Source organism: Mchenga conophoros, linkage group LG15 (genome assembly GCF_057382185.1).
Source record: "Mchenga conophoros isolate Kocher_MC1m ecotype Shallow Benthic linkage group LG15, M_conophoros_male_GT1.1, whole genome shotgun sequence".
NCBI classification, from domain to species: domain Eukaryota; kingdom Metazoa; phylum Chordata; class Actinopteri; order Cichliformes; family Cichlidae; genus Mchenga; species Mchenga conophoros.
This window is the reverse complement of record NC_140540.1, coordinates 12,029,700-12,054,485: the sequence shown is the minus strand read 5'-3', so window position 1 is coordinate 12,054,485 and position 24,786 is coordinate 12,029,700. Positions and strand designations below refer to the sequence as shown.

The 24,786-nt window shown below is 41.8% G+C and overlaps 1 protein-coding gene across 4 annotated transcripts in view; it reads left to right on the top strand.

Moving 5' to 3' along the window:
* The window catches only part of utrn (utrophin), a 193,911-nt gene that overhangs the window by 47,187 nt on the left and 121,938 nt on the right, over positions 1–24,786 (top strand). For all 4 annotated transcript variants that reach the window (XM_085247254.1, XM_085247255.1, XM_085247256.1 and 1 more), the window contains 27 exons: positions 829–978; positions 1,469–1,630; positions 1,882–2,013; positions 2,309–2,482; positions 2,570–2,725; positions 2,841–3,011; positions 3,714–3,893; positions 4,432–4,560; positions 7,988–8,158; positions 8,302–8,346; positions 8,631–8,795; positions 9,473–9,610; positions 9,750–9,845; positions 10,582–10,752; positions 12,378–12,550; positions 13,977–14,127; positions 15,060–15,235; positions 15,518–15,653; positions 16,103–16,252; positions 16,583–16,735; positions 16,843–16,944; positions 17,183–17,303; positions 17,790–18,007; positions 18,129–18,246; positions 18,352–18,560; positions 19,456–19,610; positions 19,746–19,935. In XM_085247254.1, the coding sequence (XP_085103380.1) occupies positions 829–978; positions 1,469–1,630; positions 1,882–2,013; positions 2,309–2,482; positions 2,570–2,725; positions 2,841–3,011; positions 3,714–3,893; positions 4,432–4,560; positions 7,988–8,158; positions 8,302–8,346; positions 8,631–8,795; positions 9,473–9,610; positions 9,750–9,845; positions 10,582–10,752; positions 12,378–12,550; positions 13,977–14,127; positions 15,060–15,235; positions 15,518–15,653; positions 16,103–16,252; positions 16,583–16,735; positions 16,843–16,944; positions 17,183–17,303; positions 17,790–18,007; positions 18,129–18,246; positions 18,352–18,560; positions 19,456–19,610; positions 19,746–19,935 (4,092 nt within the window). The remainder of the gene's footprint in view (positions 1–828; positions 979–1,468; positions 1,631–1,881; positions 2,014–2,308; positions 2,483–2,569; positions 2,726–2,840; positions 3,012–3,713; positions 3,894–4,431; positions 4,561–7,987; positions 8,159–8,301; positions 8,347–8,630; positions 8,796–9,472; positions 9,611–9,749; positions 9,846–10,581; positions 10,753–12,377; positions 12,551–13,976; positions 14,128–15,059; positions 15,236–15,517; positions 15,654–16,102; positions 16,253–16,582; positions 16,736–16,842; positions 16,945–17,182; positions 17,304–17,789; positions 18,008–18,128; positions 18,247–18,351; positions 18,561–19,455; positions 19,611–19,745; positions 19,936–24,786) is intronic.

Sequence of the window (24,786 nt, the reverse complement as noted above, 5' to 3'; positions counted from 1 at the left end):
TATCTGTAGACCGCCTGCGGCACGACTGTCAGAGTCAATTTAATCACAGTGCTGCTTCTGTAACATTGCATAGTGATGAAGGAAGTTGAAGACCCTTGAAGACAATGTTTCCCCGCTCTAGTCTGTGTCCTTATAATATATTTTTTTGACTTTTCTTTTCTCCTCCAACAAGTCCTTCTCTTTCTCTCTTCCTCTTCACTCTTTTAAATCCTGTTTCATCACCCGGCACTCGTTCCTGGCCTCTCGGTTTCCTAATCAGACCCACCCCTCTGGTGGGGGCTGTCTTTCTCTGTGTCTGTTACCTCCGGGGAAGGAAAAGCAAATTTAATCACCCCACATAAACAGTGACTGTTGGGTCCAAACCGGTGCCGTCACTATTCAAGCTCGCTCTCTCACTCGTCTCTCATTTCTCATTCAGTTATCATCTTTGTTTTGGTTTGCCGCTGTCTGACACACCCAGCCCAGCGAAATTCTGCATCTGGACTGCATCTGTTTGCTCAGCTTTTTTTGTTTTTTGTTGTTTTTTTGTTTCTCTCTCTTTCATTCACACATACGCTTATGTACCGGAATTCATTTTTCACCCTGATGTTTTGCGCTTTTTGATCGTTTGGTTACAAGGTTAGCTCTGCTCTTCTTTTTCTTTTTAATTCATTCATGCTTTGCAAGTTTCTGTTGCAAATTTTTGGAACTGTAAAGCTTCATCATTGTTTCAGCATCCTCAAAGGATTTGCTTTCCTCCCCTTTTTGCTTCATTCTTATTTATTCATTTTTTTCCTGATTCTTTGCGAATGTATTTATGTTTCTCTCCATCTCTTTTGTCACCACCAGTCTTTGGAGGGTGTGCTCCGCCACCCTGGGGACAACCGGACACAAATCAGAGAGCTGGGTCAGACGCTGATAGACGGGGGCATACTTGATGAGCTCATTAGTGAAAAACTAGAGGCCTTTAATTCCCGCTACGAGCAACTGAACCACCAGGTCAGGACCTTGTCTCTGTGTGTGTGTGTGTGTGTGTGTGTGTGCGCATGTTCTACATTTGTTCCTGCATAAACAGGAATGTTGCAAATTACATCTCAGTTCCTTTTTCTACGGAGAATCTGTGCTTATTCTTTTTGGGGAATTTATATCTGATTCTGTCTATTGCAAACTAGAACATGTCCATATCTGTACAGAGTTCATGCATTGACATTTCATACAGTATTTATGGAGTGCTCCTTTACTGTATCAGCTATGCTACATGGAGAAATATGCCTCAATGTATTGTCAAATGTAATTGAGTGCAGCTAAAAGTAGAAATAATTAAGAGGCTTACAGCGAGTGTAACACTGTGTATATTAGCTATTATTTTCAGTCTTTTTCTTAGCCAATTGCACATGCATGATAAGAATAAATATAATATCTGTCTACACTAAAATCTGTGATTATAACAGATTCAAATGTGTGTCTCGGTGTCTGTGTCCTCGTCCAGGCAGTGAACCGGCAGATCAGCCTCGAGCAGCAGCTGCAGACACTGAGAGAAAACGAACAGGTGCTCCAAGCGCTGCAGGAGTCTCTGAGCCAGCTGGACCACACGCTCACCTCCTACCTCACTGATCGCATAGACGCCTTCCAGCTTCCACAGGAAGCACAGGTACAGCGCACGTGAACATAAAACACTTCCGTGTTGGTAAGACTCACCTAATGAGATCTGACACTCAGAGAAGCCTCGGAGCGTAAAGGCCCTTCATCTAACACTAATAAACTGCATATGCAATGAAATATGCTTGAACTTCAAATTGTCGTCTTAAACATAAAACCACCATAATAATGCATACTTGAATGTTCCATGTGCATTAAAAAAAAACCCTCGGTGTATAAGGGTTGTTTTGAATTTTTCGTTAGACTATTGGAGCAGAGATCGCAGCTCACGAGGTGACAGTGGAAGAGATGAAGAGAAGAAATGTGGCCAACTTGCCTCCTAACACCGCTGATGGCAAAGCTGGCCGTGGTGGGACAATGCTGGATCACCTACAGGTAACACTGACCCCTGCTGGACAATGTTAGGAGTTGTCATGCCACCACCACTTATCATATAGCTTTAATACCTTTTACATACATTTTCTTTACTATGTGTTGGGCTAATATTACCAATAAGACATAGTAGATTTCTTCTCTTCCATTTTTACTTGTATAAAGGTTTCTGTAATCCTGAAGATGCATTTAAATTTCATTCAAAGTTTCATACTTTCTTTAACATTTTGCTGGGTAAACATTGGCTATTTTTTCGGCGATCTTTGACTTTGTTTGCCTTCTGAATTGCTCTCCGCAGAGGAAACTGAGGGAGATCTCCACAAAATATCAGCTTTTCCAGAAGCCTGCTAACTTTGAGCAGCGCATGCTGGACTGTAAGAGGGTCCTGGATGGTGCTAAAGCTGAGCTTCACATCCTGGATGTTAAAGATGTGGAACCGGAAAAAATTCAGTCTCATCTTGCTGGTTGTCTGGTAAGAAACCGACCTTTTCTTCTCTTTTCTTTCTCTCTCTCCAGTCAATCCACACAGCTACTTATTTCATGTCTTTTTCTTGGATAGAAATTGTACAAGTTGCTGAGTGAGGTGAAGCTGGAGGTGGAGACGGTGATAAAAACAGGCCGCCAGATTGTGCAGAAACAGCAGACAGAGAACCCCAAGGCCATGGACGAGCAGCTTACTGCTCTTAAATTGCTCTACAATGAACTCGGGGCGCAGGTACCTCATTCTGGGCGAATTAACACTTCCACAAAATCTAGCTTTTAACATTGAGTACTTCTGTCATAGCTCTGAGCCCTTTTTAAAGATGCCATTGTATTAATTGTCCTTACAGGTAACAGAGGGCAAACAGGACCTGGAAAAAGCTTTGTCTCTATCCCAAAAGTTCCAGAAGGAAAGTGCTGTCCTGCAGGACTGGCTGAACACAAACGAGGCCGAGCTCCAGCAGAAAAATGGCTGCGGAGACATGCCAGCTGACATCGACGCTGAGATTGCATGGGCTAATGTGAGTAGCTGTATCAGTATGTGGAAAGCTTTTTTTGTTTTTTAAACAGACATTTATTAAGAAAAAAGTGTGCTGTGAAAACAAAACCTTTCAAAACAATAGCGGTCAGTCTGTTTCTTGCCAGTAGATGGCACAGAGGGACAGTTTCTTGCCCCTAAACACATGAATCTGATTCTCTTTCTAATATGGTAATCAACATTATGAGCGGTGTGAATTTTGTGTGGCTTCGTATATAATTGATGAGCTCTTCTCTGATCCCACTTTGGTAAAAAGGACTGAAAGATTTATGATTACATACACAGAACCAGGAAAAAAAATGACCCTGTTTATCCAAAAATACCCAGAAACGACATTAAAACTGAAATGCTATGAATTAATAATAGTTCACTAGTTTACATAAAGTCATTAAAAGTGCTTTAGTCCAGTAGGGTGTAGAAAGTGTTTTTGTTGTTTTTCAGCTGTGCTTGTTTTGAAACATTTATGCAGTGAAATATCTGAAAATGTTCTTCATATCTTGGTGAAGGCAGGCTGTTGTTTTAGTAACATCAGCATTATTTTTTCTTTTATATAGCAGTGTGTCAGTGTGTACATGTGCCTGTGTGATAATATTAAGACAGGTAGCTGAGGTGGTGCTGAATTATTGAAACATGGTGGTCATAACATGATCTTGTTGAATATTTTGAACTGGATGTGCTTAACCAGGGTCTGCTGAAGGAGTCGGAGCGTCGGAAGGCGGAGCTATCTGGCCTGACGGAGATCAGCGCTGGTTTGCAGACTCTGGTGGAGGGAAGTGACGCTCAGCTGGAGGACAAACTCTGTGGTCTTAATGAAGCCTGGGAACGTGTTCACACTTTGACTGAGGACTGGCTTAGCACTGTTCTTGTGAGTGCAAATACTGCATATAGAAAGACTAATAAAAGGCCGTATTGGTCACAAGATGTCATATTTTGGTTTCTTAATGAAGTCGAGCCTTCCAGCTGCTTACATTTCATTTCATTTCTTTGCATAATTTGCAAATGCATAAAGGCTACTCTTGAGTAGATATATTTAAGGTAAAGGCAATTACCCATGTCAGCTATTACTGCATATGCATACTTTATAATGCATATCAGTAGTACAGGATTATTTAGTTGGACATGGTGAGTTTAGAAATTCTAAGAAATGTATTTAAAAGTTGCATATTCTGCTCAGTGCAAAGTGCATTACAAGATTATATTTATTAAGGATTCACAACTCACATGAAACATGCTCTTTTTGTGCTCTTTTACTCACCTGATTGCAGGAAATAAATAAATGTCAAAACCAAAAAAAAGACTTCAAATCACCTCTTTAGTGCACTGCAGCAAGTCTATGATAAAGTACAAAATGGTGAATATGTAGAACTTTTAATTGCCTAAATATCCATTTTTGGGTTGTCTAGAGTCACCAGAATGAGGTGGAAATTTTGGATGAAAACTTGGCTCACATCAGTACCTGGCTCTACCAGACCCAGATCCACCTGGATGAGGCTGAACGGCTGGCTCCAGCAGAAAGAGAAAAAGTAATAAAGGTAAGGCAGCGCAGGTTATTAGTGTGACTGGTAAAGCAACAATAGAGCGTGAAGCTAATGTGTAGATTCTGCCTGAGTGATTCTAAAACCTGAGTTTTTTTAGAAAGCTCCCAGTGAATAAGATTCTGAGAAGGTGCATTAAAAATAAATGGCTGGGCCACTGATGCACATTGCAAATTAGCTCACATAGACACATTAGTTGTGCTGCTTCTTAATGATGGTATCTTTGCTAACAACCCCAATTACCAGATTCAACTTGTAATTGACTAAAAATCACTTGGCCTACCGGTGAGAGGGACATTGCTTGCTGGCAGTTTTTTCAAGCGATGTTGAAATTTCCGCATTCCAACACTTCAAATGCTTCAGGAGCCGTCCGCTTAGCGCAGCATCAGCACCATGGAAATACACACAAATACAATACTGTACTATGCCAACATGTGCGAACAAATATAGTTCTATAAAGTTGTTCTATATACAGTGGGGCAAAAAAGTATTTAGTCAGCCACCGATTGTGCAAGTTCCCCCACTTAAAATGATGACAGAGGTCAGTAATTTGCACCAGAGGTACACTTCAACTGTGAGAGACAGAATGTGAAAAAAAATATCCATGAATTCACATGGTAGGATTTGTAAAGAATTTATTCGTAAATTAGGGTGGAAAATAAGTATTTGGTCACCTCAAACAAGGAAAATCTCTGGCTCTCACAGACCTGTAACGTCTTCTGTAAGAAGCTTTTCTGTCCCCCACTCGTTACCTGTATGAATGGCACCTGTTTGAACTCATCATCTGTATAAAAGACACCTGTCCACAGCCTCAAACAGTCAGACTCCAAACTCCGCCATGGCCAAGACCAAAGAGCTTTCGAAGGACACCAGGAAAAGTATTGTAGACCTGCACCAGACTGGGAAGAGTGAATCTACAATAGGCAAGCAGCTTGGTGTGAAAAAAATCAACTGTGGGAGCAATCATCAGAAAATGGAAGACATACAAGACCACTGATAATCTCCCTCGATCTGGGGCTCCACGCAAGATCTCATCCCGTGGGGTCAAAATGATCATGAGAACGGTGAGCAAAGATCCCAGAACCACACGGGGGGACCTGGTGAATGACCTGCAGAGAGCTGGGACCAAAGTAACAAAGGTCACCATCAGTAACACACTACAACGGCAGGGAATCAAATCCCGCAGTGCCAGACGTGTTCCGCTGCTGAAGCCAGTGCATGTCCAGGCCCGTCTGAAGTTTGCCAGAGAGCACATGGATGATACAGCAGAGGATTGGGAGAATGTCATGTGGTCAGATGAAACCAAAGTAGAACTTTTTGGTATAAACTCAACTCGTCGTGTTTGGAGGAAGAAGAATACTGAGTTGCATCCCAAGAACACCATACCTACTGTGAAGCATGGGGGTGGAAACATCATGCTATGGGGCTGTTTTTCTGCCAAGGGGACAGGACGACTGATCCGTGTTAAGGACAGAATGAATGGGGCCATGTATCGTGAGATTTTGAGCCAAAACCTCCTTCCATCAGTGAGAACTTTGAAGATGAAACGAGGCTGGGTCTTCCAACATGACAATGATCCAAAACACACCGCCCGGGCAACAAAGGAGTGGCTCCGTAAGAAGCATTTGAAAGTCCTGGAGTGGCCTAGCCAGTCTCCAGACCTCAACCCCATAGAAAATCTGTGGCGGGAGTTGAAAGTCCGTGTTGCTCGGCGACAGCCCCAAAACATCACTGCTCTCGAGAAGATCTGCATGGAGGAATGGGTCAAAATACCAGCTACTGTGTGTGCAAACCTGGTAAAGACCTATAGTAAACGTTTGACCTCTGTTATTGCCAACAAAGGTTATGTTACAAAGTATTGAGTTGTATTTTTGTTATTGACCAAATACTTATTTTCCACCCTGATTTACGAATAAATTCTTTACAAATCCTACCATGTGGATTCATGGATTTTTTTTTCACATTCTGTCTCTCACAGTTGAAGTGTACCTCTGGTGCAAATTACTGACCTCTGTCATCATTTTAGGTGGGGGAACTTGCACAATCGGTGGCTGACTAAATACTTTTTTGCCCCACTGTAGTGTGTAACTGTTGATATAGAGCGTTATTACATTTATTGCTATTGCAATGGTTGGTATGGCACATTGACTTCTGTGGAAATTTTCGATGGCACTCATCATCAGAAAGGTTGCCGACCCCTGGGCTACACCATTCAAAATAAAAAGGTTCATGCCGGGGTCTCCAAGGCCAAAATATCGGCAGAGGACCCCTACAAAGGTTCCATTAACAAATACAACACTTCATCAAAATAGCAGATCAATTGGATCCCTCAAGATTGCCACTTTTTCTTCCAATATCACTAAACAAACCGGTGGCCACACACTTCTGAGCCGAGTGGCCAAAATTGGAGCTGCAGGAGCTGCAAATGAAGTTCCACACAAAACTTGAATGATGTTCAGCTTTTGCAGTCAGGTGTGGGAGAGCTGGAACTGAAAGGGAGCGACAGAGCATCTTTCTTTCAGAAAAAGGCCAAAAGCTCAGTGAGCGTAACAGGATGCCTCTCATCACTTGCAATAGCATTTGCCTCGCTCCTAATTCGCTTCTGTACTCGCCAGCAGTTTGCTGTCTGGTGTTGCTATCTTTCTAACACTTTCCCTGGGTCTCAGAAGTGTTTCCAAACCAACAAATGATCCAAAAACTCAGAACAATTTCAATAAGAGCACAGGAACATTTTGTCTGCAGTCAAGGATAAAAGTGTTTTCTTTGTTGTGCCTCTGTGCTCAGACACTCAGTCCAGGACTCTCATTTCAGTCTGTAGTGAGCTACAACCCCAAGGTACATATATAAGGTTGCACACTGCAGTTCTCAATTAATGAAAGTGGGTGGATTGTTGCCTCCTAAAATCAGCAATTTCTTTAGTATTTGCAGTGTCTATTCATCTGTAGGTAGCGTTGTAAAATACTTTTAAGGCTTTAGAAAATGATTATCATCTCTCATCTGTCCGTCTCCATTTTACGAGTGCCTGTTGCACAAAGAGATATGCACAGTGAAATAAGAGCAGCAAAACGGCAGCAGAGACCTCGAAACGCGTTTATCTAAAGCAGATAAAGTGAATGAAAGCACCATCTTTAATCTTTGTTTGTTTAGAGGCCAACTGAAGAATCCTTTATTGTGTCTGTTGTGTCTATAAATGCTAGGATGGCGTCATACAGCTGCATTAATTTCTTAACTCTCCTTTTGCCAAGAAGAGTGAAGGTCCCCACTACATATCAGCTGAGCTTAAGGCCTCCTAACCTTGATCAGTACATGATGTCCCGAGCTCTTTAATCTGACCCAAGGCTACACTGCCAGCCGGTCTGAGGGAGGATGACTGATGGCATCAACTGATAATTCAATGACCAGCTACTCTGCGGTCTGTCCTTAGAGCATGCTGGAGGAGCTGGAGGATATCGGTCTGCGCGTGGACAACGTCAGAGATCAAGCTGTCATCCTGATGACCAGCAGGGGGCCCGCATGTCGAGATGTGGTGGAGCCCAAACTGGCTGAGCTTAACTGCAACTTTGACAAAGTCTCCCAGCACATAAAAACAGCCAAGGTATTAAAAACAGAACAAAAGAGAGATTAATTACTGCCTTGATGCAGTGTGGAATTAAATCTCACTATATCCACAGAAGGTTACACTGTCAAATAGATGCAGTCTGTTCAGCCAGTCTGTTTCTTTTCTTTTTGGCAACACAGATGCTGACGAGTCTGGAGTCAGGCACTGCTGAGGTGAACCAGCAGGTAAAGAATCTATCCTTGGTATTAAATGCAAGGGTGAAACACACCATATCTTACCAGGAGATATAATATCACAGGCAATAGGCTTATAATTAATTTTATGTAAGTTACAAATGCTGCTGCCAAGTGTTTTAAGACAAAAACACGGCCCTATTCCGTGTGTCTCTATGAATTGCAGCACAGCTGAACTCAGATAATTAGTCAGATAATTAGATTGACGTGAGCAGCTCTGACTGTGTTGCCTGAGGTTTGTTGTTTGTTTTTTTCCCCCATTTTCTTCTAATCAGGTCATTCACAGTCAGGAGATGCAAGTTGAAAGTCGGAGTCAGAGTCTCCCTGACCAGGCTGCAGTCCCAGGTGAAGTGAAGGACCTTCAGGCAGAGCTCCAGGACACACTGAAGGCTCTGCAGCAGCATCAGCATGACCCAGTAAACACCTTGGATGATGATAAGGTACAGAGAATTACCTTTCAGTTAGACTTTTTCTTTTAATATTATTAAATAAGGTCCATTTATTTAAAAGTAGCAGTACTGATTGTGATAGTAATGCTAATAGAAAAGTAGCTTCAACTACTGTACAGAGGAAAGAAGACTCCGTCTATTGCCTGGTCAAAGGTTTACCATGTCTATCAGTTCTCAGGAGGAATTGGAGCACACAGAGTACTCACCCAGGTTATTCTGAAATTTCAGTGAAATGTTCTGAATATGCCAGGTTGCAGATTGTGTAATGTAAAGCTCTCACTTGATAAGATGAGGTTTGATTGGCTTAATAGTCCTGGAATTCAGTCTGACTTATCACAGTTTATGATGTTAAACAAACTGACTGATGAAAAAAGACCAATCACAAGCAAGGTCACTGTGCCAGTCAGGGAGTTCTTGCTGTGTTTTAAACAGTATTTCCTGAGTGGTGTATACTTAGCTAAACAGGCAACATGTTGCTCAGGCTTCTAAAGAGGCAGAGTTTATGTCAGATGGTGGTATAAATGTTTTCTTCATGTTTATTGAATAGAAGATGCTCGATTTAAGATCCATCGAGGACTGTTGGGGGGGGGGGGGGAATAACTATTCGCATAACTTTTGAACTCTTGAATGCTCAGTTTGCCCTTTTACCCTGTGTCTCTCTGTACCAGATGGATGAGGAAAAAGCCAGTGTGGAGGACTTGCTGAGAAGAGGAGAAGAACTGCTGCAGCAAACTTCAGATGAGGGCCAGAGGGAGGAGCTGAGACTTCTGTTGCTCCGGCTGCAAAGTCAATACTCTGCTCACAGGGTGAGATGCATATCATGTGTCCTCTGTAGAGTTTTTCTTTTTCCTCTCCTAGAAAAACACGGGATATTCTTATATTGTGTTTTCTGCTGTGCGCCGATGCAGTACACTGAAAGTGTGTTTTTGTGTCTGCTTGTCTCAGGAGCTTAAGGCGCTGCAAATCAGGCGAGCCGAAGTCTCCGTGCAAACGTCGTCTTCTCACACCTTCAGAGAGGAGACAGCTGAGTTTACAGCTGAGGTGAGAGACGAATGCAAGCATACACATCTAAGAAAGGGGAGGAATAAATACTTTGCAGTCCTTGATGAGAAACTATAGGGAGGGCTTAATGCGTGTGCCTCATGATGCTGCAGCTCATTTACGAGTCAAGTTTAACATTCTTTGCTTAAAGTCGGTTGAGGTAGCAGCATCAGAACCAGTGAGACCAGCAAAGTGAATAGGAAGGATAGCTCTAAGAGAATAATTCAACTTAAACTGCCAACCATCATGGAGAGGGTGCTGCATCCCCTCTGTGACCTGATGATCATCCAGTAGAGGGCTAAAAGCAGGGAGTGTCAGCTGGCATCACATTTACACTGTTTTTCCTCTTTGTCAGAGAGTGCTGTAGTTTTTCAGTGGATTTGAGTTCTGTATTAGAGTTTGATTCTCATCTTTTAGTGTTTTTTTGCCCCTCTAATTACATTAAGTGTAGTTGTTTCTGATTTGCTCTCATTTAGATCTGTACTATTATAATATCAGCTCTCAGTGTAGCCGAAGGTCTTCTTAGCTTCCTGTTTTCTTTTGTAATATCAATATTTTTTATTTAATTTACACTGTATTTCGTCTTTTATGGTTATTATACGCATTTATCCTTAAATAGTGTTATTATTCATCCACCCTCTTTCTTTTTGTGGTTCATTTAATTTGGTTGCTGTAACAACGAATAAGTACTTTAAATACCTAGTGTGCCACTTAATTCTTCTCATCTGTCTTGTAGGAGATGTCTGCAGTGGGGCGCAGCACTGCTCCTTCGCTGACTCCATCTGACTACCTTTTAGACATCAATAAAGTTCTTCTCGCCATGGCTGACAACGAGTTGCTGCTGAACTCCTCTGAGCTCAGCGGGGGCCTTTATGAAGACTTTTCTAGCCAGGAAGACACACTGAGAGTGAGCCATACCCAGCCTTTGAAATGAGTCTCTCTACTGTAGAAATCGTGGAGAAAGTTCTGTTTTTTTGTTTTTTTTGTTTTTTTTTATAAATGTGGTTTGGTTTTGTGGAGCAGTCTTGAAAAAGTTTAACCAAATTAAAGAATAGAAGAGACACAAGACTCCTCCCCCCCCCCCCCCCCCCCCCCCCCCCCCCCCCAAGTAAAACTTATTTTGCACCAATAACAGCTAGGGCTGCCACAAATGATTATTTTGATAGTCGACTAGTCACCGATTATTTTTGTGATTAGTCGACTAATCAGATCATGCATCCATTGGAGGTACAACGTACAGCTTATTGCACCAGCATGCATCTGCTCTTATATAACTATAATTAGCTTACAGCTTTAAGTGTTTAAGGTATGTGCAAACTAAAAGTAAAGACAAGATGACAGTTTATTCAATTTTAATGAAGTCTGCAGATTGTTTCGGTGAAGTTTAATAAGCTCCTTGCTATCGAAAATATAACGGGACACCGGAGTATATTCTCGAGCATCTCACACTTCTGATAATCAGCTGTCTGCTTGACGTTTATTCAGCTGTGTAAAAACTTTAACTTTAATCTCAGCCAAACAGACTTACTCAGGAACAAATAAAACACACACAAAAAAGCCAAACAATATAATTTTTAAGTTGTCTAAGTGACTTATATATCATGTTTAACCTGAGTAGCGAAAGACCGCGGTGGGTTTGAAAATGATTTGCCAGGAGTCCGGTGCTCTCACGGGCTCCAGTGAGCCTTGCCCCCGGCTAGCTATCGAGCTGGTGGGTAACAGACGTCTCCGAAAACGTCGGAGCACTTTTGAAAATATGTGGTGTCTTGATCAACTGAGCAGATATTTGAGGTTTACACAGCTACATTCTCGCCTGAAAATATGTTAAACGTTTATTTTGTGACCCAGAAAGAATAATAAGAGTAATATTAAAACTAACTAGCTGCCGCCATTGTTGACAACTGAGCAGGGCGCTATGGATTCCTGGGACACAGCTTCTTCTTCTTCGGGGTTTAATGGCAGCTGGCATCGTTGTACATGCAGTGCTGCCATCTTCTGTTTCAGTCCGTTATTACACTCTTAAATCCTACTACTTATTCCTGCGTCTTTTGGGATCTTACAAAGCCTCAAACGACGCGTCGACTATTAAATCAGTCGTCGACGTAATCGTGACTAGTCGACTAATCGTGGCAGCCCTAATAACAGTTTAAATTAGAGGTTCATCAAGGGTTTTATTTTGAAATGTACGTTTTCTGGTGGTTTGGTGTGTTCCATCATGGTTGATCTGTTGAAGAAAGCTTTACAGTTTAATTGATCCCCTCATCAGTACACTTAACAGACCAATAACAGAATTCATTCAGACTTCTTAAAAAGTCACACTGGCTGTTCTGTCTATTAAAAATAAATAAATATGTAATTCACTGATTATCTTGTATACTGCCCATCACCACTGAACCCATAAGCTTCATAAGACTGGGGGTGGAATTGTTGACGTTAATTGGTGTCAGATAACCAGCGACCACATTTGCAGTTCTGCAATCTGCCTGCTGCATGAACTTCCTCTTCTTTTATTATTCCGTTTTCATGTCACAGAATATCAAAGACAATCTGGAGCGTCTGAGCGAGCAGGTCACAGGGATCCACGAGCGCCAGCCTGACGCCATCCGGGACGCTTCGCCTGCTGAGGTGGCGCAAATGGCAGACGCCCTGACACAGCTCAATGCCGAGTGGGACCGCCTCAACCGCATGTACAACCAGAGGAAAGGGTGCGTGCACCAGCTTCCTATAATATAACAGATAAAGGTGTATTTATATTCATTATCTAGATTTAAGGTTTTAAATCAAACCTTTAAACGCAACAAAGGAGAACAGTGAACAAGCTGCTATTTTTACTTGGGGTGTATTTGTGTGAGTAAGAATATGCATGTCAGGATGTTTAGTAGCTGCAGGGACAATATATGCCAGCTGTCCACTAGTCAAGAGAGACAGCAGGACCAGATAAAGAGAGACCAGCACACATGGTAAAGAACACACACACGTACACGCTGACCTTAGTTAATGTCAAAAACAATTCCTTGGGCATAAACAGTCTCATGCCAATTCACGCAGTCTTACAGTCATTCACTCATTCACACACATGCACAGTGCATGACCCTCAGTGCCATCAGCACAGTCCATTGGGCATAAACAGTCTTCACATTTGCTGAGTGCAGTGTGTGCAAAGACACTGTAGTAAACTAGTAAGCTAATTTTGAGATTGCACACAAACTCTGCAGCACTGCATCTGTAATCACAATAACCTCTGGGCATCATTAAGTATCAAAAGAATAGAGTACATGTTGTAAAATTACTCATCCAGAACTCATTTCCTCAGCTTGTCCCTCTGATCAGATTTGTTCTTTTCAGAGCGATGCTCTGAAAGGAAATAGCCGTTGAGCAGACCACCGTTGTGATAGAGATCTGTTTTTTTTTAAGTAATCATCCTTTCGCTCTCTATTTCTTTTTATTCAGTAGTTGTGCTGTGATCTTCACGGTGTTGTCAGAGGTTCCTGATTGTTGCAGCGTTTTTAATAGAGGTCAACTGTTCAGTTTTCCCTTATCATTTCCCGATGGTAGAACATGATGAATTCATTCATTTTTCCGTAGCTGTAGCATATTAACAAGCGGATATGATTCCAACCAACACAACGGATAAACTATGCAGACTGTTTTCTCACTACTATACTCTTACTCACTACAGATACAGTAGATTAGGTATGCTTTTTGAACAGTGGATGCGTAATTGAAAATGAGAGAGAAAGTCAACGGAATGGGAATTGGATCACAGTGATTTTATGGTATCAATGCAGCTGAAAACACTTCACTCAGTTTGGCTACTGTTCTCAATAAAAGTGGCAGCGGAAATGACAGTTTGAGTCACAATCGAGAGGATTTACAGCCATAGAGATAACATCGATGTTAGTGATATACACAATATGACTGTTTTATTGGTGATGTATTACATTTATATAATTTATAGCCCAGTGCTTCACAGAGCCTTTGCTGTGCACCACACTTTTGAGTTCAGCTGTGTTAAAAGGGTCTGAAGCGACGGCAGAAAGTTGGACAGATTGTCGGTGTGTCCTTCCTCTTTTTACAGATTATCTCCAGATTTCAGCTTTGATGCATGTGCGTTTCCTTTTTGTGCTGCAGGAGTTTCGACCGTGCTGTAGAAGAGTGGGGGCAGTTTCACTGTGACTTGAAAGACATCAGTCAGTGGCTGACTGACACAGAAAACCTGCTGTCTGAGAGCGTTAGCCCTGATGGACAGCTGGACCTGGAATCTGCACGACAATACCAAGAGGTCAGTGGAGGGTGGTGAATCGTTGGTCTGTGTTAAGTTTTTTGTTTTGTTTTTTCTCTCCTAATCTGTTTTGGTTTCTTTACCCCAGAGACAGAATAAATATGTATTTTTTGTGACAAAAGGCCTGTCAGGTCTCTTTCTTTTATTGTTATGGAGACTAATTAGATTAATTTGGCAATATCACATCATCAGCGTGTGTTTACAAGTTTAAATCAAGATTATTAACTCCCAAGGATGCTGTAGTAATATGTTCACGCTATAGGCAGCTTGATGGTTCGATGTGTTAGACAGAAGATAATTGCATTTGGCTCCCCCAGGGGAAAATGGGTGCTATACTGTATCTAATAAATACACCACACATCTGACTGTTCATTATGCAGAGTGGAAATGGAGAGAAGTGAACTGAAGAGTAAGATTAGAAGGGGACTTAAATTTCGCTTTGTTTGATTGCTAAAGCGGTAATTTCATTTCCAAGGGGAATTAAATTCTCTGAAGCTGTTGCATTGTCGCTGACGGCGCCGGTGCCATTAACACCTTTATCGGCGTGATTTGCAAAAGCTCGAGCCGCAGTCCAGTGCGTCTGTCTTTTTTACGTTTTCACAGACTGAGAATGAGACGAGGGATCAAGTGGATGGGAATTGAGAGATCAATTAGCTGAGTCACCCTTTAGCGGACTTTACGATCACTCACTCTACTTTACGAGTCTGTCTTGGCAGGTTAAATCTCTCTCGGTGGAAACAGAGATTTGGCAGCTTAAGTCGTGACTCGCTACAAATCATGCCTATGTGTCAATAAGAGATTTGCCTGGAGAGATGGACCTGAGCTCGGGATTTCAGCACTAGTAGATCAGATTATGCTGTTTGACTGAAGCCTTTTTTCCCCCCCTTTCTTTTTCTCCTTTTGTCTCTTCCTTTGTTCGGCATGCATTTTAGGAGTTGGAAGAAGGCATTGCCAGTCATAAGCCCGTCCTGGTTGGACTCAGCCACACTGGAGAGCAGATAATTGGCAAGCTCTCCTCTCCTGATGGGCCCCTGCTTGAAGAGAAGCTGAAAACTCTGGGTCGGCGTTGGAGAGCGGTAAACCGCCAAGTCCTAGACAGACAGCGGAGGTAAAAATGACCTTGTACAAACGAGGGGGGAAAGATTGAGGATTTGGCGTTTGACATTCTTGTGTGTTGACATATAACATCTTAGTTCTAGAATACAATGTAGCATAGAGGTTGGTGCTCATTCTCCGTTACCATCAGTCTGTTTCTTTATCAGTGTTTGTCAGGTTAACGTTATCAATGCGGTCAGTCAGCCTATAACAGCAATTTAAATGTAAATTTTTAGGATCAGGCCTGCAACCTGGAGGAAATGGAGATCCTAATCTAAGGTGTGTGTGTGTGCAGGTTGGCTGGAAGGGATCCGGCCCTGTCAGAGCTGGTGAGGAGGCGCGATGAGCTCGCTGTGTGGCTCGAGCAGGCAGAAAACGCTGTTAGCTCCCTGCCTGTCACTGCCACTGACAGAAATCTCAAAGAACTGAAGGTAAAGCAAAACTCAAAACATGCTCGAGTTAGTCTGATTCATGGGAGCTCAGAGATTTCTATTCCTGCTCAGGAGCTGCTGGGGAAGTGCTATTTTTATGGTCAGCTCTGACTGTGTTGTGTTGTCCTTTGTTCTTCTTTCCCCTCTATGCTGTACTGTGAGCACAAGTTGCTCAGAGTGTCTCAGTTAGTCACAAGCAGAACCAGTCTCACCCAGCAAACGTAAACAGAAAGAGCACTGACACTTCCTGTTTTTAATATTCCTGTTTACATCCCCCAAGCCCTCAAACTCAGACTTGTACCTTATGGAAATACACTGCAGAGTAGAATCATTCACACTACATATCTCTGTGCAACAGGAGTTTGCTTCTTTGTTTCCCATTCCTTTGACTTTATCTCTCATTTTCGATCACACGGTGAAATTAAGCCTCGGTGCATCTTTCCTTGCAGGCCCTTGCTGAGGAAATGGATTTACAGAACGAGCGTCTTGGCTGGCTTAACAAGCACGCTCCTCAGATCCTGTCCAGTCCCAGTGTTAGCCCGCAGAACAGAGAACAGCATGTTGCCAAACTCAGAGGCATAAACCTCAACTGGAGCAAGGTATGAAACAAACCGAGCGGGCGGCATGCACACCCAAGTTTGTGAATGCAGAACCTCAAATGAGGCAATGTAGGATTTTGAAATTAATACCATATGTCCATCTACTAAAAATCTTGAGCGGGTTTGAATCTCTGTGACCTCGACCTCATAGTCAACCTTTCTGAAAATCACCTAGAATTTTCAATTTTATACCATAGGTGCATCTACCAGGAGGCTGAGGGCTAGCAGTAGCTATAGCTGGCTTCTTAGCCTTGTAGTCAAAGTGGTTGGTGTGAAACGTTGAGTTCCCTTTCATCTGCTGCTTCATCCCTGATTCTACCACTCCTGCAGGTGACCAATGAGCTGTTGGACAAAGTGGGTGAAGTGGAGACCAACCTGCAAAGTCACGCCCAGTTTCAAGACCGGATGAACAGACTGACTGACTGGGCCGTCATCACGCACCAGACGGTCACGACCCGCGGCCTGAATCCTGGCCAGGCACTGGTAGGTGGACTAAACAGAACTCAGAAAACTAATACACTGGTGCTCACTGAAAATCCATCAATTCTATGCAGGCCTGTTCTCTTATATGATTTTTAAATACGCTGTAGGATCTGGAGGCTTCCATGAAGGACAGAAAGAAGGAGCTGGAGGACCTGTTAGCTCATTCAATAGAGCTGCAGAGACGACAGCAGCTGTTGCCTCAAGAAAAGGTTTCCATAGTAATATAATTTAATAACAAAGTACTAGTGATTGTGGCATATAATTACACATTATTGCACTGTTGAAGTGCTGCTGCCTCACCTTGGGCCAAAAAGATACAATTTCCTGTAATTTCTTAGTTTAATTAGCTCTTTATCTGGTTACACACCATTTCTAATGCTATTATTTTGTACTAAGTCTATATACATGTTTGTGTGTGTGTCTCCTTATGCGCTATCATGTGTATAGGCTAAGGTTGAGCAGCTGGCAGCTGACTGGAAAGCCTTGGATGGCCGGCTGAGGGAATCTCTTGAGCCACCTCTGTCTCCATGGACACATCACCAACATGTAGTCCAACACCAGCAGCTGGGTAAAAAAAAATAAAAATCCAAGAAATGCAATTATTTCTCTCTTTATGTATCGCTGCCTCTGTTTTTATGGTGCATCAAGGGCATAAGGAAGAAGGCATCCAAAACTTGCCCCAGTGAAGTATTTAAAAATGAGATGCTTGTGGATCATTAGCAGGGCATGACAAAAATAAGTAATAAGTTCTTAAATTTGCAATTCCCCTTTGTCCTGCCTTAATCTGGAGCATGAAATGCTTGATTAAAAATAACAAGAGGTGAGCGGCAAAGGTTGTAGCAAACTAAAACAGTCCCCGATGGCTCGTTCGTCATGATTTGGTATGGTGCTACTATCCTCTGAGAGCCTTTTGACAACACCACCTCCCTCCTTCTAACATCTTTAATGTTTGTTGCATCATTTCCTTTTAAAGGAGCTCTATATGTCAAACCTTGCTTGGATCAAGATTTCTTCCTTTTTTTTTTTTCTTTTCCTCCCCCCACCCCTGCTTCAGTGTCTGCCGTCCCTTCAGCCGTGCAGATGGCCAGCTTGGTGAGCGAGGACCCACACCACCAAACCCCGCACACACCGGACACCGTGGCGCCCACTGATCTTAACGAGACTGCCACTGAGCTTGCAGACTGGCTAGTCCTCATCACCCAGATGCTCAAGTCTAATATTGTCACCGTGGGGGACACGCAGGAGATCAGGACCACTATGGGACGTCTTCAGGTGAGAAATTGGTTGATTTTTTTTTTTTTTTTTTTTTTTTTATGTGTGTGATTCATTTGTTTTTGTTTTTTTTAAACTGAACTTTCACTAAACTTTCCTTGTATGTTTCTTCACTTGACAGGTGACAAAGAATGACCTGGAGCAGCGTCACCCTCAGCTAGAGGACATTTTCACACTGGCGCAGAACATCAAAAACAAAACCTCCAACCTTGATGTTCGCACATCCATTACTGAGAAATGTAAGAAAAAAGTTGTCAGGGGAAAGAAAAAAAAATAGTAGCAAATATGTATGTTGTGCTTTAGCCTTTGTTTGTCCATATAACCACATCTGTCTCTGGCTTTAGTGGAGAAGGTGCGCAGCCAGTGGGACAGCACTCAGCATGGTGTCGAGGCACGGCTCCAGCAGCTGGATAATATGATTGGTCACAGCAACCAGTGGGAGGAGCGGAGGAAGGAGGTGATGGGCCTTATTGGGCACCACGAAGGATGTTTCCATAACCTTCTTCAGCGTCAGTCCAGAGATCCCCTGACTGAACAGCTTAAAGACAATAAGGTTAGCGAGGAAAAAAACACTGCTAAACTTTCTCTCTGTGACCTCAGTACGCCTCATCTGTCCTCTTGAGGTCATTTACTGTGATTCTGTAGCAAGCTTGTCTACTCATATTCCTCACGGAGAGAAAAAAAAATGGATCAAAGCGAACTTTATAACATATTAGAGGTCCTTTATACAGTCGTGTAAGTTTATACAAGGCGAGAATGAATAAATCACCTCTCTGAAGTATCACTTTGAACTTTAATAACGTTCGTACACCCACATCATCCATCATTTTAATTTGAGATGATGTCTTGGCCAATGATTTCTGGCACCAAATCCTGCCTCTTCTGACAGATTACAGGGACCGAACACTAGAGGGCAACTGAGTTTAACAGAATCCAGGATGCTGTATACACAGCTGTTTGCTCCTGGTGTGTGGTCTTGTAATAATGAGTAATTATGTATTTAAAATAGTGAAGTACACTTTTTTTTTTGTTAAAAGAAAGTCTTATATGGATGACTTACTTCCAAATGCTGAATTTGGAGTCTTAATCACCAGGGTCTAATGTAACATGCTTGATTAAGCAGAGGTTAAACAAACAATGTCAAAGAGCCGAGCAGCAGAATAACAAATTTGTGTGTGTGTGTGTGTGCATGTTGTTGTTTTTTTGTTGTTAGTTTAATATTTCTTTTTTCATCTTAGAGAATGAGTCATTAATATCCTCACACGGCAGTTTTTCATATACCAGGCCGCAACAGTATACAGCAAACGGCACAGGAAGATGGATAACTCCAATAATGATAAACAATGCCCTTCACAGTGACTTACAGTATTCACCCTGACTCACATCTGTCACATCCTCAGAGTGGCAGTCCAGTGTCACGAATATCAAAGCGCTGCATTGTTTTACAGGAGTTTCTCCAAGCTCTGGGCCGAGGCCAAGCTACAGTCGCAGCCTTCAACGAGTTGTCTAATCACCTTTTACGAGAGTATTCTACCGATGACACCAGGAGGATCAAAGAGGTCGCAGATAAACACAATGCTGCCTGGAACAGCCTCAACAATAGGTGCATACAAGTTGGCCCGCTCACCCTCTCACTGTGCTTCAAGGCAGATACCCTTTAACAGTATTAAATGTTTTTGAAGTTATTGCTATATCTCATATATAGCTATGCGTTTGTCTCAATCATATTAATGGACAGGGCCAATGACCGTCACACGCAGCTGGACAGTGACCTGAAGGGCGTGCAAGTGTCTCTCAGGGAGCTCGAGTCCTTCCTCAAATGGCTCCAGGAGGCTGAGACTACGGTCAACGTTCTCGCCGATGCCTCCCAGAGGGAAGATGTGTCGCAGGACTCCGCCCACGCGAAGGAGCTGAGGCGACAACTGGAGGTAGGGGCCGTAAATTGATAGAGAAACCGCGAGTATGTGAGGAATATATGCACAGGTGCCAGCCTATTATCTCACTGTCATCCTTCATTAACGCATCCTTCAGCTACCGAACAGGGGCTGGGGTGTGTGTATGCTGCTGGTTAAAGGTGTGTGTGAATCAGAGGGCGTGTGAATGCTTTTACACCTTGAACGTAGCTCAGTGATCTCCTTGTTCTGTCCCGCTTACGAAGTGTGTGTGTGTGTGTGTGTGTGTGTGTGTGTGTGTGTGTGTGTGTGTGTGCGCCCTCAGCTTGCTTGTCATTTACTCAGATGTTCCCTCCAGGATCAGTTGACGCACATCATCCTATACTCTATGTAATGATTTAATCCCAAAATCACCTCACCTCAGCCTTCCAGCAGATACAACAGGCGCTAATCTTCTTTCATTTATTTATTTATTTTTTACTTCTTGCTGAAGTTGAAAAGGTGTTTTTAAAAATGTCTTGTGGTCATCTCTTTTGGCTTCTACATTGAGCGACGTTTTAACAATCTCATTGCTTTTTCAGAGGAACTCCTTGTCCCTGAAAAAGCGCTGCAGTGTCATCCATCTTTCAGAATCGAAATCACCAGTCCAATAAAAATTCTGTGTTTTCTTGTCTTGAACGCTACATTGCCATCACTCCCGCTTCCATTTTCCGATCATTTAAAAAGAGGCCAAGGTTATAGAGAAAAATGACGCTGAATCACCGCATGAATGGCTGCAAAGATTTCTGATTCATCAACTTGATGCGAATCTGATGGTCACAGACTTTTGTAACCCGTTTGTTGAACCCTTGCCGGATTTGGAAGTAATGAATGCTATTATCACATTTACCTGCCCATTACAGTCATCTATATTTGTTGTACTGAACATAATCCATCATTATATAAACCTTTTCAAACTTACGTCCTGCATATTATTACAATTTAGTCCTGCAAAGGTCGTGTGTCTTACTAGAACACCAGAAACTGTCTGTATAAACTCCTCTTATACGATGAGTTGGGATGCCAAAATTGGCACAAAGGTAGATCTTAGGGCTCTGAAGGTTATCAGCTATATTACGTTTTAGCACATTATCATGTTGCAACCTAGCAACCACCAACCAATGGGCTAAAATTAGCCATTTGTAGCATTTTGCACCAAGAACACTTTAGACAAGCATTGGACAAGTTTATTTTCACAAACCTTAACTTATACATGTATTGTAATGTCATCGTGTTGCCTAGCAACCACCTATCAACCTACTGTAGTGAGTTCAGTAAATGTGTTAAAATAGTAACTAAGGGTAGTTTCCACCTGACTCCATTATGTTTGTGCTTAAGAGCAAACATATTGGTGTAGCTTTCCTAATTTGTTATCACCCGCCGCCTGTCTTTATCTTCTGTTCTCATTTCATTACCAGTTGGAGTCGAGATTGATGGATGGTCCTCGCCCAGAAAGTGGGTTTACATAACACAGACAGGCTTCAAGCCTTTGATGTTGTGGCTTTACTGAGTGTTGTTCCCCACAAACCCTTTCATTGACTGCTCTGCCACTGTTCGGTGCTTAGTTACTTTAATGACAATTTGTAGCCGCAGGCGGTTGTCATTCTCACTGCTGTTTTCATATTAAGCCCGCAGTTGGTGACTGGTCAGACTCGGTGACAAATACAAATTGGTGCATTAACTGATATTTCATGAAAATGTGAGGCTTAATGGCATAAGACCGAAAAACAACTGATGCTATTGCGTGTGATGCAGTAATGACAGTCATGGCCACAGGAATCAACATACCGGGAAACAAACTTGTTTGTTCTCTTGCCGAGTTGGATTAGAATTGATCGTGACTGTCTGATAAATTGGGGAATTATGTGATCAGTCTGGTTAGTCTCCTGCGGATTTTTGTGGGCTTCCAATGTAGCCAGGAAATCGGGGATAAAGAATAATGGATTTCCAGTTCAAAAATTCCTGTTCTCTTCATTGGTCATTGGTTACGAAAAGAAAAAAGCTAATTAAAGCTTAATCGTTGTCAGATGACAGCTATCGTTTCAGGTTTGCTCAGTAGAGCAAACTTTGTGCCAGAAATCTTGTCCCTTTGCTACAGATTCCCCATAATCACAAGCAGATATCTGATGTCTTTACTCGGCTCAGCCACTATAAAAAAAAGTCCTTGTTTTATTTATTTATTTATTTATTTATTTTTCTGGGGTTTTTTTATGAATTTATAAAATTCCTTAAATAGTTTTTGCTTCACTGAGTGGAAGAAGTACCAGTTTTATTTCTTTTTGAATTAACAGACACTAAAACTTTGCAGAAAATAAGGTCGCCTGACTACATTTTTGAAGCGTCGGTAATTAATTACAAAAATAAATTTTGATCCAGTTCAGTGCGCTTTCATTATCTTGGCACTGGAAGGCAGGCTGTGCATGAGCCATTATAGAGATATATGTAACTTTGTATTATTTTATCTACATGCATTATATTTTCAATAGTTAATTTTCTGGACATTTAATTCTATAAATTGTGCCTTTTTATAACAAACTCCCTCTCATTAATTTGCACTGGTCCAGTAGAGACAAAAACTTCAAAGGGATAATTACCACCATGTTATGTAATTGCATATTGTCTTACTGGAGCATACAGGAAGTCACTTGTTTACATCACAAATCTGCACATTTGGTGGAATAATGTGCAGATTTATTCCATCATGAAGGTGCAAAGATGTACACAGCCTGATGATCTGCTTATATCTCGCTTGCCTTGTGCATGTTTAGCTGTGGGCTTTAGATTTATGTGGGTTTGTGCATGATTGTACTGTGGTGTAAGCAGATGAGTCGCACATGCTTTCTACAACCTCTTTCTTTGAAAAATGGTTCATAGTTTTATTAACCCAGAGCCAACAAAACACTCAGTGTCTCTTGTAATTCCCCGTGAAGCAGAGTCAATACTCTGTGGAATGACTGAAATGGATGCTGTAGCCAGTTAAACCTTGTCTAAACACAGCTCTTCAGTGAGCTCATCATGCCATCTCTCATTGTGTGTGTGTGTGTGTGCCTGTTGGTGAATGATGATTACTCTAGTTGGCTGCATCTTTTTCTTCCTTTCCACTGTCAAGTTACTGTCATTTAAATAAACTTACCGGTAATCAGGGACCAAAAAACAAAACAGTTTTTGTTTTGTGCGTCAATTTGTGTCACATCTTTTTAAAAAAAAAAAAAAAATGATGGAGAGGCGGCTGGTCTTGGGTTTTCATCCTCAATTCAAATTAGTGCCTCTTGTCTTGTGGTTGGGAGAAAGAAGGGTGTTTTTCATCACTTTAAATGAAAGTCAGACATTAGCAGAGGGCATGAAAAGGGTTAAAATATCCACTCTATGGTTTATACTTTGTTATACAGCGTGGTTAGGAGTTCAGGAGGAAGTGAGCGGCTGCTTTTCTCTGCTCTTTTTCTTCTCTAAATGTCATCTCTCTGCTGCCTGGTGCCTCCAGCAGATACATTCTCTAAACATTCAGCTGTTTTCTGCACTGATAAAAGATACTTAAAAGCCTTTTATCTTTTATTTTTGACCTTGCCCTCCTACCCTATCTTCTGATGCTCTGCTTTCCACCCACTTTTTATTTTCCTCATTTTTTGGTTTTATCTGCAGTTTACCAGCATGTCCTCCCTCTTTTCTTCTCAGTTAATCGCTTAAAAAAATAGTATTTTTTTTATTTTTTTTGGCGACAAAAACATGGCTCTTAATTAAAGACACATGCACCGTATCTCTCCCACACACTTGTTTGTGTCTGGAAATATTTTTCTGTAACATATTTGGCTTTTTAAAGAGATATATTATCAGTTATAAACACCGAAAAAACATAATTTTCTGTTTTTGGTAGGTGTACTGTAGTTTTTGGCCTTTAGTTTTAAATACTTAATTTTTTTGGACTGCTAGTGGTTTTATTAGATAAGCGGCAGCAAAGAGACAGCAAGGAAGGCAGGAGGAGACACCACATGGGTAACGACAGAAGTCTGGTCTGATGCAGCCTGTGTTTGGCACCACAGATAAAAACTAAATCAAAAACAGTCACTTAATGGCTTTTTCGGGAGATTTTAAGTGCATTTGGCATTTCCTGATGTAATTTGTTCCACGATCATATCTCAGGTGTCTGAAACTGAGACAACAAAAATGGCTTCCTTAATGGAAGAGGAGAACTAGAGCTAAAAAAGTAGACTGTTATTTTTTTTGCATTGAAAAATTACTGTCTGAAACTAAAGTTTCTCAACAAACCTTTTTTTCTTTAATAAAAACCTTACCAATGGTTGTCAGCTACCCTAATGGAGAAAAAAGTCTGTCGCAAATTGCATTAAGAAGTTGCGTAGGTGTAGTAACAAATTGGCTCAGTGTAGTTTGAAGGCATTCAGAATTGACCTTTAACCTGTATGGTGCATTATTGTATCTCTAGAAGCATTGTTTTTGGGTTCATGCAATCCTATGTGTTCTCAGATTTGTTGGATCCACCTGAGTGCACTACAGAGTAGGGCTGTGCGATATGACCAAAATCTCATATCCCGATATAAGAATTCTATCGTCCCAATAACGATATAAATCACAAAAATGTAACATTTTCTGTAAATTCTGTGAATCTCGGGCAGCTCGTCTTGCGGGAAGTGTTTCCAGCTGCGCGTCCTGTACCTGGAGTCGAGTGTTTTAACCGATGCATGAAACTATACATTTTTAGACATAAGTTGTAATGGCCGCCGTTTTCTTTGTGAGTATTTATTACACAGCGTCCTGCGGGGAAAAGCCTGTTCTAATGTTTGAGTCTAAGGTTTATTTTTTTAGCACCTGGCGGCTCTTTTTTACTTCTCATCC